The sequence below is a fragment of the Pelmatolapia mariae genome, linkage group LG20 (genome assembly GCF_036321145.2).
Source record: "Pelmatolapia mariae isolate MD_Pm_ZW linkage group LG20, Pm_UMD_F_2, whole genome shotgun sequence".
NCBI lineage: Eukaryota > Metazoa > Chordata > Actinopteri > Cichliformes > Cichlidae > Pelmatolapia > Pelmatolapia mariae.
Genome location: NC_086244.1, coordinates 33,119,735 through 33,136,151, shown reverse-complemented (window position 1 = coordinate 33,136,151; position 16,417 = coordinate 33,119,735). Strand labels below are relative to the sequence as shown.

General features: G+C 37.0%; 1 protein-coding gene across 2 annotated transcripts in view; it reads right to left on the bottom strand.

Annotated features, from left to right (window-relative positions):
• The window catches only part of cep104 (centrosomal protein 104), a 44,289-nt gene that overhangs the window by 12,865 nt on the left and 15,007 nt on the right, over window positions 1-16,417 (bottom strand). Inside the window, exons 11-13 of one of the 2 annotated variants that reach the window (XM_063463616.1) lie at window positions 9,094-9,261; window positions 6,100-6,273; window positions 2,548-2,724 (exon numbers count right to left, since the gene is read on the bottom strand). In XM_063463616.1, the coding sequence (XP_063319686.1) occupies window positions 2,548-2,724; window positions 6,100-6,273; window positions 9,094-9,261 (519 nt within the window). The remainder of the gene's footprint in view (window positions 1-2,547; window positions 2,725-6,099; window positions 6,274-9,093; window positions 9,262-16,417) is intronic. The other variant, XM_063463617.1, reaches the window with a different exon arrangement.

Sequence of the window (16,417 nt, the reverse complement as noted above, 5' to 3'; positions counted from 1 at the left end):
GTTTTGTGAAACTCACACTCCAAAAAATGATTCTTCACGCTCAATAAACATGAAATAAAATTCTGAGTAAAATGCTACTGAAATATATACAGCCAAATATGTATTTATTCAAATATGAATGTATACCAATCAAGTAAATTTCATTTGACCAGATTTCATTAATTCTCACATTTTACGCTGTACTGATATAACAGAACTGAAAAACTTCCATGAACGAGGATGGAGGGTTTTTTTGCTCCTGAGCTGTGGCCTTAAAAAGTATTCTGAACTACTACAACAGTGAAGTTGACCTTTTGCATGTAAAACCTTATCACTTCAAAGTCTGTCATAATCAGTATCTGGGGGTTTTCCAACTGAAAATGACCTTGATATTCAACTGTCATCAGTTTATCCTTTATGTGAATTGAGCACTTGTGCTCGTGTCTTTTTAAAGGGAAAAAACATTTTAGGTGCTTCATCTGCCAGATTCAGTCAATTCAGTAATTTACCTAGCTGCTAGAGCAAATCAAATGAACATAGATAAGCTATGTATGTTTTGCAGTATCATTCAGATCTTTCTCCCTAAGTGTGACAGAAATACGATAACATGGGAAAGTACAGTACTGCAAGGAATGCTCACATGCGCAGTCACCACAATGATGATACGGGCTCAGCTTTGTGCTTTGTCATTTGTGCTTCGTCATGATTGCTTTTGTACCCTCAGGAAGAGTGTAGCAGTTCTGTGTTTGCGCAACAGGGATAATTCAAGCAGCCAGCCTTGGGGACAAGGCAACTAAGTAATAAAAATAACTGGCAATTCATAAATTTCTCATTGACTTTCAGTTTAAACATGCTGTCTGCTCGTGTTTTACATGAAAGCAGAAAGTGTGACAGTCAGGAAAGAAGCACAGCGGTCCTGTTACATCTCAATTCAGGCAGAAAATATTTTCCAAGCAAACACATGTGGCAGTCAATACAAAAAAGGGTCAGGAGCTATACAAGCATGCCCAAGCATGCAAACACAGTCTGTGCAGTTCCACCTATGTGGCTTTGGCTTCAATAGGCGGAGAAACTCAGCGGACAAACCTAACAATTTGCTCAAGACTAGGGCTGAATTGGGAGTGTGTGTGTGTGTGTGTGTGTGTGTGTGTGGTGGGGGGGGGGGGGGGGGGGGGGGGGGGGGGGGGGGTAAAGTAGGAGTGGTTAAAAATTACGCACATTTTTAACAGATTCATGAAATCCTTTCCATGAATCCAAGAGCACCTTATGTTTTACACTTCATATCTGAATTCACACACTGGTTACCTTCTAAAGTTAATGTGTGGAAAAGCACCAGATTGCAAATGCATGCTTTTCTCTCTCGTATCTTGACTCGCTCAGCTAATTTAAAAGACCAGGATGTCTTGGAGAAACATGATAATAATGACACGAGGAAAGAAAAAAAACTTTTGGAATGAGACACCCGCTATAAGTGTCTTGATGTAATCTCTAATCTCAGCCTCAAAGCTGGTCCAATATGATAAAAGACTATGTTAAACTGCACAGTTGACATACATCTGAACATTAGGAATTTTTCACATTTCAGCACCGGCAGTGGTACACGTACATCACAAATTCTGCAGTTTTTACACAGTTTGTGAGCCTTTACCACGAGGTGCACACAGAAAAAATAAATCACTAAATACCTTGTTCATATTCTGAGTTTTCCTCAACAGAAATCCTTTAGCTAAATTAATAAAACTGACCTCATGTTATATGTGTCCCTAGACATACTGTCAATCTACCGAACAGCACATACTGTAATACTGCAAGACTGTGGCTTGTTCTTTTACTGTTGCCAGAATAAGTTAATAAAATTGAGAGTAACATTAATTTGAAAGTGACGCATGTCTGAACAAATGACTAAAGCCAGCAGCATTACATGTACTGGTTCTCAAAAAGGTTTCAGAGAGGAGTACGAGACAGTTTGTTGGCCTGCTTCAGTTTAACAGTTGGATAGTTTGCACATAGATATTAGGTCACTGCTGGAAACCAAAGGAGTGCAGGAGACGTTAAAGAGGGTGCCAGCAGTGACAACATTGACTCAGCTGACTGGACATTACTGAGGGCCTGTTTACGTAAATGAATGGCCACAGAAGGCCTGGGTGGGACTGCTGCTCTTCTGTAAAGTCACACCATAATTACTGACCCAAATCTAACAGAAAGTCAGCTTATAGGATCTTTCCTTATCCTTTTCTACTTTGAAGTGGAATGACACAGATTTCCATATTTTATATAGTTTATATAGTACATATCATGCTGTAGTCGCTCTTTCCGGAAAGGAATTAACTATGGATTGAAACACTGCCTTAAAGAAAAACAGCAGTCAATTGTTTAATTATTTATCTGTGTATGTGTATCTTTTTATTTGAGCTTTTGAAATGTTTAATCATTTAAACAAAGTTTGTCCTACTTGACCTAGTAGGCTTTATTTAATTGCACACCCAAAGAAAACACATTAGTACATTCATATTTATAAATGACATAAATATCACACCAAACATATTTATTATGGTTCAGGTTGTTTACCGTCATGACATTTTCCAGGGTGAAGCCAGAGTTTTCTGTGCCAAGTTCAATGAGCAGTTTCTCGAGTAGCTCAGCCCGACTCTCAGCCAGGCGAGAGGGAACGCTGGATTTGAAGGGTTTCACCAGCTCACCAGGGATCATCTGCAGGGCCCTGACATCCTTCAGAACAGCAATTTCCTACATGAAGGACAAGAGAAATAGACAGCAAGTTTTAAGGGGGTGTAAATCATGCGATGTATTTGTAGACTTGCACCTGCAAATGAAGTAATGCAAGTGCTATGTACCTCAAACAAATTACGGTGTATGCTTGTGATGCTGCACATGGTAATTTGTCATTCAACATTGGCCTCTGGCATAGGCACAAGTCATGACAGAAAATACAAGCTGACAATCGGAGTAAAACTGAAGAAGGGTCTTAGAAAACCCTGTCATTGTTTTAACCACATCAGGTGAGTGGAATGTATGTCGGAAATATAGGAAGACACGCAGAAAAGAAGTGTGCAACTGGCCCTCGACACACAAAGAAGCATTCAATCAGTCCCTGAGTCAAGCTCTGAACACAATCCAGCAGATAGAGGGGCTGCGAGCTTAAGTCTGTGAGCTACTGAGCGAAAGGGCACCCACCCTTTCTTACTCAACACACACCCATCCATGAGCACACAGGAACGAATCTGACTAACCAAATACACAAATATACAGTGTACGTCATCTGTCCAAGTCAAAGTGAAAGCGGGGTTGTGCAATAAAAGAATTTTATAGTTGAATTACAGTTAAAACAGAATAACTGACATCAAATGATTATTGTGCTGCATTCTGTTTTGTTATCTTGTTTGTTATCTTGCACCAGTACAGAGCACAAATTATACCTACCTATACCACTCCACTTTGGTAATGAAATCACACAAGTGGTGACTTCAGTGTCTGGGGCCTGTCTGAAGGTTGTGCAGTTTGTTGCAACACCTCAAGACACTTCCTTACTTGCCTTCTGTTTCTAGCTATCTAAAATGCAAAACTCCCCATAATTATATTTATTTATAATTGACTGCTTTGCACAGATTCAAATTTGCCAAAGATTGCTTTGCATTTGCAAGTAACTCTTTCTAGCACCTAAAAGAAAGCAAGTTTTCTTTAACCAGTAATACTTGCTTTCATTCAGTGGGTGATTTACAAGACTCTATGCACTCTTGTGAAAATTACACTTTTGCTGCGTCCATAGCAAGAAGCTAAGTGTCCGGTGCTGCTAATCAAAGGCATTTAATGACTAATTGATTAACATCATCATCATCATCAGAAAGTGTGAGCACCTTGATAAAGCCAGATATTTTGGTGGTTAGTTGATCTGGAGCATTCAGGTGTGTTAATACAATGCCACAATATTCCCAGCAAAGTTACCACAAGCTCAGACCATGCACTGCTCAGAAAAAATGAACAAAAAAGCAATAAATAAATAAACAAGAGATAGATTATTCAGACTTTACAGGCCTAATTTAAATGTTCATGACAGTACAATTAGAAAAAGCTAACCGTGAGCTAACCAAAGAATTTACTCTCTTCAGATGTGGTCTAGTTATAAGAGTGATTTATTGTCATGGAGATCTCTTTTAAATATAACTTGTAAGCCATCGTTTAGCCTCCATTTGAGCACGCAGACCTATCTTAACAGTTGTCGATTTACATGTCAGTACATGTGCCCTAAGTATATTTAGCAATTAATCAGTTTAACAATGAACCTGTGAAAACACTGCAATACTTTCCTTGAACAGTGCTGCCATCAGACACACCTGATTTATCACTGCATCACTGTTTCCATTTCTTAGTCTTGCAATAATCACTTTAACACTTAAAGTTACAGCATGTAAGAGCCGAAGCGTTTCACTAACTCAATGCCATTTAGCATTTTAAGAGTATGTCTTCTTTCTTTTTGTAGTGCTCCTTGTTTAAGCGCTGCTGATGTGTACACACGGAGCTTAGTAGTTTCTACTCATTTCCTGACCACTAATATTACGTGATGCAAGTTTATACGTTAATGTCAAATCATCACTACATGAATAGTTCAGGTCTCTCCATCCATGTCTACATCAACCGGGTTTATTAAAAACAAACCAATAAATAAACGCACAGCTTGCATCTCAAAGCCAAGCCAGGAGCTACAAAGAACCTGTAAGAAGGAATGTTGTCCTGCGTGCTACATAGTGCATGCTTCAAGTCCACAATCAGTCACCACACCTTACATTAAATATACATGAAACTGCTTTGTCCATTGTCTTTTTTTTATGAATGCCTTTAGAAATATTGGACAGACTAGTCATGGCTGGAGTTTCCAATGCTTAGAAAAATTAACTGGACTAACTGGACCTAAGTGTTGCTATGATGTTTTACCACTTTGCCCTTCCTTTTTTTCTCCTCAGTTTAAGTTTCATAGAAGTCCTCTTCCATACGCCTAATAGTATTTCTACTTAAGGGGATAACTAATAATTATTTTAAGAAGCATTTTGATATATTTACCAGGATTTAGCCCCAACTTTAAAGTGACATTCTTAGAAAACATAATTTATTCATTTTTACACTGGAATAAGGACCTTGGATGTTTATGCACAAAGAACAGAAAATATTATACTTTGGAACAACCAATCCAGTTTTAGGGAGATGAAGCAGCATATTCTGCTAAAAATGGTGCCTCAATCCAGATATACAGAGGCATCACACAAAAGTAATACTTTTTGGAGAAGCACTGGGAGGAAAGTTGGATTGAATTTTGCACATGTTGGAACTCTTCGGTGTCTTTGATTATAGTGTAGTATTTATTAATACTAATTTGAAAATAACTTTGAATGCAGACTCATGGTGGCTGCCTAAATGAGAAATAAGCAAAGATTGTTACCACTGCGTCATTGTCATTGCGTGGGAAATTTAGTACTTAATAGGGAAAGCTGTTTAGCTTTAACAAATCCCAGTTATAACATTAGACTGACATATTTTTTTTATGTACCGTAATTATAAATGGAAAAAGCATGACCTAACTCAAGATGTGACGTTTCAACACACCCACATGCTACTCCTACTGCAGAATATTTTAGTGCTGGCTCACTCTACCATTGTTGTTTGGTTGGATATCAAAGCAAAACTTGGAATTTACCAGTAACCTACCAACAACACAAGCATGGGAATAATGTGACACGACTCATCAAAAGATTCTGAGAATCTGTAGAAATCTCTGTGTAACTTCTAGCTTCACTGTTGAGCAGCTACAATGTCATACCAGACAAGAATAGGACATTCCTCTGGTGTAAAAACTGTGTAAAACTATGCATGCCAAAGGTTGTTACTGCTGGCATTCTTTTTTCCCCAAGTTCACCGGCTCATCCTGTGAGTTAGGTGACGTTTTTTGTTTGAATGAATCATAGGTCAGTTGGTCTTTCTAACATATCATAAATAAAGGTTTTCACTTAGCAAACACACAATAAACAGAAGATGGGAGAGAGCAGGGTGACACAAAAGACCAAAAGGTTGATGAATAATGTTGGGTCTAACTGTACCAGTGTGTTACAATACCTGTATGAAGGCAGAAACTGTGGCCCGAACGCGAGTAGTGGAGTCTCCGGTCCTGGCCAGCAGATTAGGAAAGGTCTGCTCCAAGCAGTGGGTCACCTCAGCTCGGCCAAGCCCTACACCTGGGATCAGCTGGCTTAGCATTAGCCGCAGCAGCTTCAGCGAGGCATGGAGAACCTAAAGCAAGATCCTTTTGTAATGAAACTTAAAACTGCTTTTTCTAAAATCTTACTTCAATGGTAGCACCATATGTACTCATATATCTCTGTATGGACCTATCGCCTCCCACCAATTAAGGAGAGGACCGGGTTATTAACATCTATGTTTGATATCTTTTCTCTTGTTCTTTTTTAAAAAATATGTTAAAGAGGTCTGAGAGAGACACTGATGCTAGAATCCTCATAAAGAAGAAGAAAAGCCACAAATTAAGGCTGTAAAAGAAAAAATATTCCAAATTAAGCTTGTCAACTGGCAGAGTAAAGGTAGTGGAAGATTAAATTAAATTTAAAGTAAATTTTGATCAGATGTATATGTTAAATTAATAAATAGTCAGTATGATTGACATTTTAAAAGTAATAAAAAGTTATGCATTTTGCACTAGTGTATGTACTTCGGCAGGTCAAAGATAAAGACCTAATCGCTGCTCATACATTTGTAATTTATCCCTTGCAACAGTTAAAATTAAAAAAAATCTGAAGCGCAACACAGGTCCTCCCATTACACAAAAAAGTTGACCCTAATGCCCTAAATAATCGACGTCCCATCTCAAAAATGCCCTGCTTATCAAAAGCCCTTAGATTCCTTTATAAGTGCTGAACTGTGACTGTACCTGGAATCGTATTAAATTTTAACATCAGAACAGTCAGAATTTAAATCATGCCACAGTGCAACAAACCTTAATAATCATCAGTATTGTGCTACACTTTTCGTACAGTTAACATTTCATTCAGCAGATCATGGCATTCTGATTGAAAAGTTATGCTCAGTCAGTTTACATGAAAAGTCCATTAATTGTTTTTATGGCAGTCTTTCTCATAGAACTCAGCAAAGGAGTCTTCAGATTTTTCAGGTTAGTCCATTTTTTCTTACTATTGGTGTTCCACAGGGATCCAGTCTTAGACCTCTTCTGTTTATGCCATATACTATCTCTGCTACCTATAGCAGCAGAGCTAGTATGAATAAACTATCATGCTTATAGAGATTTTTTTAAAAATTATTATGCCACTGACTATTGCAAAACTAAAGTCTTCTTTTGATACATTTCCAAAAACAACTAATCAATCATAAGCTGGGAGAGCTGAACTGGATCTGAACTCTGCTAAAACTGAGTGTGATCTATTCACAAGATTAGGTAAAAGTAAAGAGCCTTTGGTTTATATTCCAACCCTTCATCGTCAGAAATACTTTGGATTTTTTTAATGCTCGTTCTCTTCTCTATAAAATCACTATACAGTAAGAGGTTTTGTCTGTACTTGTTTATGGTGACACTGCATTGTAATAAAAAAGTGTGATGGTACTCCATATCTAAGAGAAAAGAGCAGCATTGCATGTTTATTTACCAAAGGCTCTGCAAAGATTTGCTTACATCTGCCTAATTTGAATGTCAGGTTTCTAAAATTAGCCATTCGCCTTATTCACAGCTGAACAAACTGGATTTAAATACATTAGAACATTGTATTAGATCTTTTAGAATTTGCATAAATATTGCCTGGGCACTGTGAGTGCAAACATCTATTGAGCATATACAAACATTTTATACAATTCCACAATCGTGTATAAGTTTAGGACAAAAAGTATGCAAATGTGTGTTTGGTTAATTATCTTTGTTGTAACAATCCTTCTTGGCAATAAATCTTATACCATTTATTTATAAGCCTGTTTAAAGCAGAAAAAAATAGAATAGTCCTTTACTGTGATTGTGCATGTACAACAAAATTGTGGCATTTCCCTGAAACAGTGCCACATTTAGCTTTTTCGCCTCTGTCAGTGCGCCCCAGGGCAGCTGTGGCTACAATGTAGCTTGCCATCACCAGTGTGTGAATGTGTGTGTGAATGGGTGGATGACTGAATGTAGTGTAAAGCACTTTGGGGTCCTTAGGGACTAAGTAAAGCGCCATACAAATACAGGCCATTTTTACCATTTTTTATTAAATATCGCTATTAGCAATTAATTAAAAAACTTACCCTTCTGTTGAAACAGCCATTTCCTTGGCCTTACTGTGTCTCTCAAATAATTTAGATTGTGATGGTATGTCTATATTAAACTTATGAATTTAAATTTATGAAAGTGTTTCTGTTCTTCACTTTTCTCAAAAAATGTTAATCAGAGTGGGGGTTCTCAAATTTTGGCTAGTGTTTTTCTTGTATCACTGCTCTGTTTGGTTGGGCCGAAGGACTCATACACACCCACAGATACACACAAAACTGAAAGCCCAGGACAAGGTTGGAAGTAAAGCCACTATAAATGACAGCAAAATTCATGGCATTGCTTACATGGCACTCGAGTATCATCTTTTAGCTTAAATGAAAGGTTCTCCCTACATCAATAAACCTGGTCTTACAAGATTTCTGCAACAACTACCCAAGGTTAGATTCAGAACCAGGATATAATGATATTTAATAGAAACCAAGGTTGTTAAGCGTGAATTAAACAAGCCCATTTCTACGCAGTATATTAACCAGTTAACATCTTAATGGAGTATTCTGTGCATCAAAGTGACTAGGAAAATAAACACGTAGAATTATTGCAGCCAAGCCCTTTTCATCCATTTTTACCATTCCATGCAGAAGGATTACAAAGCCATCCTTGTCAACACTATTTGTTTAAAGAAGCTAGCTCTGGGAGGCTGCACATGGCACATTGTTCAGCGGGTGGCTGTATAAGCGGGTGCTGATTTTTAACAACACGTATGTTAGCACTGCTTGAAACCTATCTAGTATGTGTTAATTGGGCTTATTTTTATGTTAAGATTAATTTCTTTTGAGTAAATGACTCACAGATGTGACTTTATCCAAGAGGGCTTTTTTGACGAGGAACACAGCAGCTCTTATCATGTTCCTCAGCTCTTCCTTGGGGGTGGTGGGAGAGACCTCCAAAAGCTTCTTATACACAGAAAGCAGGGCGTCCACTCTGTAGCACCAGGTTTTAGAATATGCCCCCGCCACCTGGGAGTGAAGGGCAGCAGATTTACCAAGAGGATGAGAATATACATATTAGTTACATTGGTAATGTAGCATGTAGAAAAAGAGAGTGGCATATGCTGTGGGATTTAAATGCAGAAAATACTCCAAAGACATTCACTTATTCATTTAAAACAACCTTTTAAAAGGAAACGCCAGCTATTTGTTGCATGGTCATTCGAACAGTGATGAACTATAATTAGTGTGAATGCTTGTAAAAGCATTCACAGTATTGTTGTTGTAATCTTTATTAGTGTGAATGCTTGTAAAAGCATTCACAGTATTGTTCTTCTAATCTTTATTATTATTATTTCATATTCCGTACGTTTTTTGGCATCTAACTCCTTCAAAACCGTTCAACTTAGAAAAACCATTCAAACACCGTTAGATTCCTCTTCTTTTGGACATGACTGCTTCTACTTTTCTCATTTTTAACATTTATATTTTTAATTTTATTCAACTTTTTCCAACAAAAATTTGCCATGTATTTCAATGGGGAGACCCTTCAAATTCTCCTTCAACTTATTCATTTTTAAACTCTTACTACTTCCATATACGTTGACATAGAGCCACCATTCAAACTTTAGAACGAAGACAAGACATTCAACTATTCAACTTGTATTTATCTTTTCAATATCTTTTATACTTTTTCTTCAGTTCCAGTTTAAGTTTCATGATGTTTTTTCAGTCGTTTCAGAGTTTATAATGGGTGTGTATGGGATGGAATGTTGCTGCTAGAGTGAGACAGCTCAACTGCCAGAGTGGAAGCAGGTCGAAAATTAATCTTAAAATATTTTTTAAAACTGCTGCTGTGTCCGCAGCGTTCGCTCTACAGGTATGATTTTACCCTCAAAACGTAGCCATCGCTGTCCTCTTTCATCCAATGTGTTTACTATTGTAATAGGTGTTATGGTTCTTTCATAAATGTCACCAATGCACAGCCTCCTCCCTCCAACTGCTCCATAGACTCCAATGTTAAAATGGCTCAGAAGGTTCGTTTGAAAATCAGAAGAGCATGGTGTCTTTACACTGTCACCACGTCCATATAATAAACTCCACAGGCATGAAAACCGAGAATTAGGTAGACTAGACATTGCTGTTGCTCACGGTGAAAGAATTTTGTCAATACGACTTGTACTTTTCATTTGGGAAAGATTTGTTTCGGCCTGACTTTTCTGTTCATTTTAAGCAGCAAAAGTGAGGTGCATGTCTGTGTGTGTGTATGGAGCCATTGGGTGCAGTCACTATAGCAACCAGGCTCACACCAGCCTGCCTAACGAGCTCTGTCTCTCACTGTGCTATGATTCATCTTAAACACTTCTCTTTAAACTGCTGCTGTGTCCACAGTGTTTCCTCTACAGATATCATTTTACCCTCAAAACGTCGCCATCGTTCTTCTCTTTCCAACACCGTGTCTTTCAAAGCTCAGAGATGTAAACCTTTTAAACTGTGTGGATCCAAGTGGAGGGATCACATTTTAGTCATTCAGTTATTGAAAGAATATGAACTTTTAATATTCATTAAGAGGTTTTTTGACTCTAAATTTCCTTTTCTTATTTCTTATGTTTTTCTAATTTTAATTTAAAAACTTTTCAGCTATTTTCTAACTTCTTCTGTGTCTTTCAAAGCTCAGATTTTTAAACTTTTTAAACGGTGTGGTTTAAAAAGTCATCAGTGATTCAAAGAATATGAACTTTTAAAATTCATTCAGAGGTTTTTTGACTCTAAATTTTCTTTTCTCATTTCTTAGGTGTTTCTAAGTTTTATTGAAAAACTTTTCAGCTCTTTTCCAACTTCTTCTGTGTGATTGTCAGCTCTTAGCAGTTCAGCACTTTTGTTTTCAGGTGAAAATTTCTGTATTTTCCAGCTCATTCAACATTTTTAGCTTAATATTCAGTAATTAATTCATTTCAGTGCATACATTCAGATTCAAGCATTCACACTGCAGTTTCTTCAGAAAATGCACTTTCTAGTTCTATTTTATTATTATTAGTGTGAATGCTTGTAAAAGCATTCACAGTATTGTTCTTCTAATCTTTATTAGTGTGAATGCTTGTAAAAGCATTCACAGTATTGTTCTTCTAATCTTTATTATTATTATTTCATATTCCGTACGTTTTTTGGCATCTAACTCCTTCAAAACCGTTCAACTTAGAAAAACCATTCAAACACCGTTAGATTCCTCTTCTTTTGGACATGACTGCTTCTACTTTTCTCATTTTTAACATTTATATTTTTAATTTTATTCAACTTTTTCCAACAAAAATTTCCCATGTATTTCAATGGGGAGACCCTTCAAATTCGCCTTCAAATCACTCCTCTTTGAACTCTAACTACTTCCACATACATTGACGTAGAGCCACCATTCAAACTTTAAAACGAAGCCAAGACATTCAACTATTCAACTTGTATTTATCTTTTCAATATCTATTATACTTTTTCTATAGTTCCAGTTTAAGTTTCATGATGTTTTTTCACCCATTTCAGAGTTTATAATGGGTGTGTATGGGACGGAATGTTGCCGCTAGAGTGAGACAGCTCAACTGGTAGAGTGAGAGCAGGGGGGGAATTAATCTTAAAATATTTTATTAAAACTGCTGCTGTGTCCGCAGCGTTTGGTCTACAGGTATGATTTTACCCTCAAAACGTAGCCATCGTTGTCCTCTTTCACCCAATGTGTTTATTATTGTACTAGGTGTTATGGTTCTTTCATAAATGTCACCAATGCACAGCCTGCTCCCTCCAACTCCTCCATAGACTCCAATGTTAAAGTGGCTCAGAAAGTTTGTTTGAAAATCAGAAGTGCAGGCTGTCTTTACACTGTCACCACATCCATATAATAAGCTCCACAGGCATGAAAACCGATAATTCGGTAGACTAGACATTGCTGCCGCTCACGGTGAAAGAAATTTGTCAATAGGACGTGTACTTTTCATTTGGGAGCGATTTGTTTCGGCCAGACTTTTCTGTTCATTTTAAGCAGCAAAAGTGAGGTGCATGTCTGTGTGTGTGTATGGAGCCATTGGCTGCAGTCACTATAGCAACCAGGCTCACACCTGCCTGCCTAACCAGCTCTCTCTCTCTCACTGTGCCAAGATTCATCTTAAACACTTCTCTTTAAACTGCTGCTGTGTCCACAGTGTTTGCTCTACAGCCATCATTTTACCCTCAAAACGAAGACCTCGATGTTCTCTTTCCAGCACCGTGTCTTTCAAAGCTGATAGTCACAAACTTTTAAAACTGTATGGATTCAAGTGGAGGGATCACATTTTAGTCATTCAGTTATTCAAAGAATATGAAGTTTTGATATTCATTCAGATGTTTTTTGACTCTAAATTTTCTTTTCTTATTTCTTAGGTTTTTCTAATTTTTATTTAAAAACTTTTCAGCTATTTTCCAACTTCTTCTCTGTAATTGTCAGCTTTTAGCAGTTCAGCACTTTTGTTTTCAGGTTATAATTTCTGTATTTTTCATCTCATTCAATATTTTTAACTTAAAATTCAGCAATTAATTCATTTCAGTGCATACATTCAGATTCAAGCATTCACACTGCAGTTTCTTCAGAAAATGCACTTTCTAGTTATTAGTGTGAATGCTTGTAAAAGCATTCACAGTATTGTTGTTGTAATCTTTATTATTATTATTTCATATTCCGTACGTTTTTTGGCATCTAACTCCTTCAAAACCGTTCAACTTAGAAAAACCATTCAAACACCGTTAGATTCCTCTTCTTTTGGACATGACTGCTTCTACTTTTCTCATTTTTAACATTTATATTTTTAATTTTATTCAACTTTTTCCAACAAAAATTTCCCATGTATTTCAATGGGGAGACCCTTCAAATTCTCCTTCAACTTATTCATTTTTAAACTCTTACTACTTCCACATACGTTGACATAGAGCCACCATTCAAACTTTAAAACGAAGACAAGACATTCAACTATTCAACTTGTATTTATCTTTTCAATATCTTTTATACTTTTTCTTCAGTTCCAGTTTAAGTTTCATGCTGTTTTTTCACCCGTTTCAGAGTTTATAATGGGTGTGTATGGGACGGAATGTTGCCGCTAGAGTGAGACAGCTCAACTGCCAGAGTGGAAGCAGGTCGAAAATTAATCTTAAAATCTTTTTTAAAACTGCTGCTGTGTCCGCAGCATTCGCTCTACAGCCATCATTTTACCCTCAAAATGTAGCCATCGCTGTCCTCTTTCATTCAATGTGTTTACTATTGTAATAGGTGTTATGGTTCTTTCATAAATGTCACCAATGCGCAGCCTACTCCCTCCAACTGCTCCATAGACTCCAATGTTAAAATGGCTCAGAAGGTTCGTTTGAAAATCAGAAGAGCATGGTGTCTTTCCACTGTCACCACGTCCATATAATAAACTCCACATGCATGAAAACCGAGAATTAGGTAGACTAGACATTGCTGCCGCTCACGGTGAAAGAATTTTGTCAATAGGACTTGTACTTTTCATTTGGGAATGATATGTTTCGGCCTGACTTTTCTGTTCATTTTAAGCAGCAAAAGTGAGGTGCATGTCTGTGTGTGTGTACTGAGCCATTGGGTGCAGTCACTATAGCAACCAGGCTCACACCTGCCTGCTTAACGAGCTCTCTCTCTCACTGTGCCAAGATTCATCTTAAACACTTTCAACTGCTGCTGTGTCCACAGTGTTTGCTCTACAGCCATCATTTTACCCTCAAAATGTCACCATCGTTGTTCTCTTTCCAACACCGTGTCTTTCAAAGCTCAGACATTTAAATTTTTTAAACTGTGTGGATCCAAGAGGAGGGATCACATTTTAGTCATTCAGTGATTCAAAGAACATGAAGTTTTAATATTCATTCAGATGTTTTCTGACTTTGAATTTTCTTTCTCATTTCTTAGGTTTTTCTAATTTACATTTAAAACATTTTCAGCTTTTTTCCAACTTCTTCTGTGTAACCTTTAGCTTTTAGCAGTTCAGCTTTTTTGTTTTCAGTTTAAAATACTTGTATTTTTCATCTCATTCAACATTTTTAACTTAACATTCAGCAATTAATTCATTTCAGTGCATACATTCAGATTCAAGCATTCACACTGCAGTTTCTTCAGAAAATGCACTTTCTAGTTATTATTTCATATTCCGTACGTTTTTTGGCATCTAACTCCTTCAAAACCGTTCAACTTAGAAAAACCATTCAAACACCGTTAGATTCCTCTTCTTTTGGACATGACTGCTTCTACTTTTCTCATTTTTAACATTTATATTTTTAATTTTATTCAACTTTTTCCAACAAAAATTTCCCATGTATTTCAATGGGGAGACCCTTCAAATTCGCCTTCAAATCACTCCTCTTTGAACTCTAACTACTTCCACATACATTGACGTAGAGCCACCATTCAAACTTTAAAACGAAGCCAAGACATTCAACTATTCAACTTGTATTTATCTTTTCAATATCTATTATACTTTTTCTATAGTTCCAGTTTAAGTTTCATGATGTTTTTTCACCCATTTCAGAGTTTATAATGGGTGTGTATGGGACGGAATGTTGCCGCTAGAGTGAGACAGCTCAACTGGTAGAGTGAGAGCAGGGGGGGAATTAATCTTAAAATATTTTATTAAAACTGCTGCTGTGTCCGCAGCGTTTGGTCTACAGGTATGATTTTACCCTCAAAACGTAGCCATCGTTGTCCTCTTTCACCCAATGTGTTTATTATTGTACTAGGTGTTATGGTTCTTTCATAAATGTCACCAATGCACAGCCTCCTCCCTCCAACTCCTCCATAGACTCCAATGTTAAAGTGGCTCAGAAAGTTTGTTTGAAAATCAGAAGTGCAGGCTGTCTTTACACTGTCACCACATCCATATAATAAGCTCCACAGGCATGAAAACCGAGAATTCGGTAGACTAGACATTGCTGCCGCTCACGGTGAAAGAAATTTGTCAATAGGACTTGTACTTTTCATTTGGGAGCGATTTGTTTCGGCCAGACTTTTCTGTTCATTTTAAGCAGCAAAAGTGAGGTGCATGTCTGTGTGTGTGTATGGAGCCATTGGCTGCAGTCACTATAGCAACCAGGCTCACACCTGCCTGTCTAACCAGCTCTCTCTCTCTCACTGTGCCAAGATTCATCTTAAACACTTCTCTTTAAACTGCTGCTGTGTCCACAGTGTTTGCTCTACAGCCATCATTTTACCCTCAAAACGAAGACCTCGATGTTCTCTTTCCAGCACCGTGTCTTTCAAAGCTGATAGTCACAAACTTTTAAAACTGTATGGATTCAAGTGGAGGGATCACATTTTAGTCATTCAGTTATTCAAAGAATATGAACTTTTTATATTTATTCAGATGTTTTCTGACGCTAAATTTTCTTTTCTTATTTCTTAGGTTTTTCTAATTTACATTTAAAACATTTTCAGCTATTTTCCAACTTCTTCTTTGTGCACTTCAGCTTTTAGCAGTTTAGCACTTTTGTTTTCAGGTTAAAAATTCAGGTTTTTTTTCTCTCATTCAACATTTTTAACTTAAATTCAGCAATTAATTCATTTCAGTGCATACATTCAGATTCAAGCATTCACACTGCAGTTTCTTCAGAAAATGCACTTTCTAGTTATTATAGATTCCGTACGTTTTTTGTAGTCCTACTCCTTCAAAACCGTTCAACTTAGAAAAACCATTCAAACACCGTTAGATTCCTCTTCTTTTGGACACGACTGCTTCTATTTTTCTCATTTTTAACATTTATATTTTTAATTTTATTTAACTTTTTTCAACAAAAATTTCCCATGTATTTCAATGGGGAGACCCTTCAAATCCTCATTCAACTTACTCATTTTTAAACTCCTACTACTTCCACATACATTGACATAGAGCCACCATTCAAACTTTAAAACGAAGACAAGACATTCAACTATTCAACTTGTATTTATCTTTTCAATATCTATTATACTTTTTCTTCAGTTCCAGATTAAGTTTCATGATGTTTTTTCAGCCGTTTCAGAGTTTATAATGGGTGTGTATGGGACGGAATGTTGCCGCTAGAGTGAGACAGCTCAACTGCTAGAGTGGAAGCAGGTCGAAAATTAATCTTAAAATATTTTTTAAAACTGCTGCTGTGTCCACGGTGTTTGGTCTACAGGTATGATTTTACC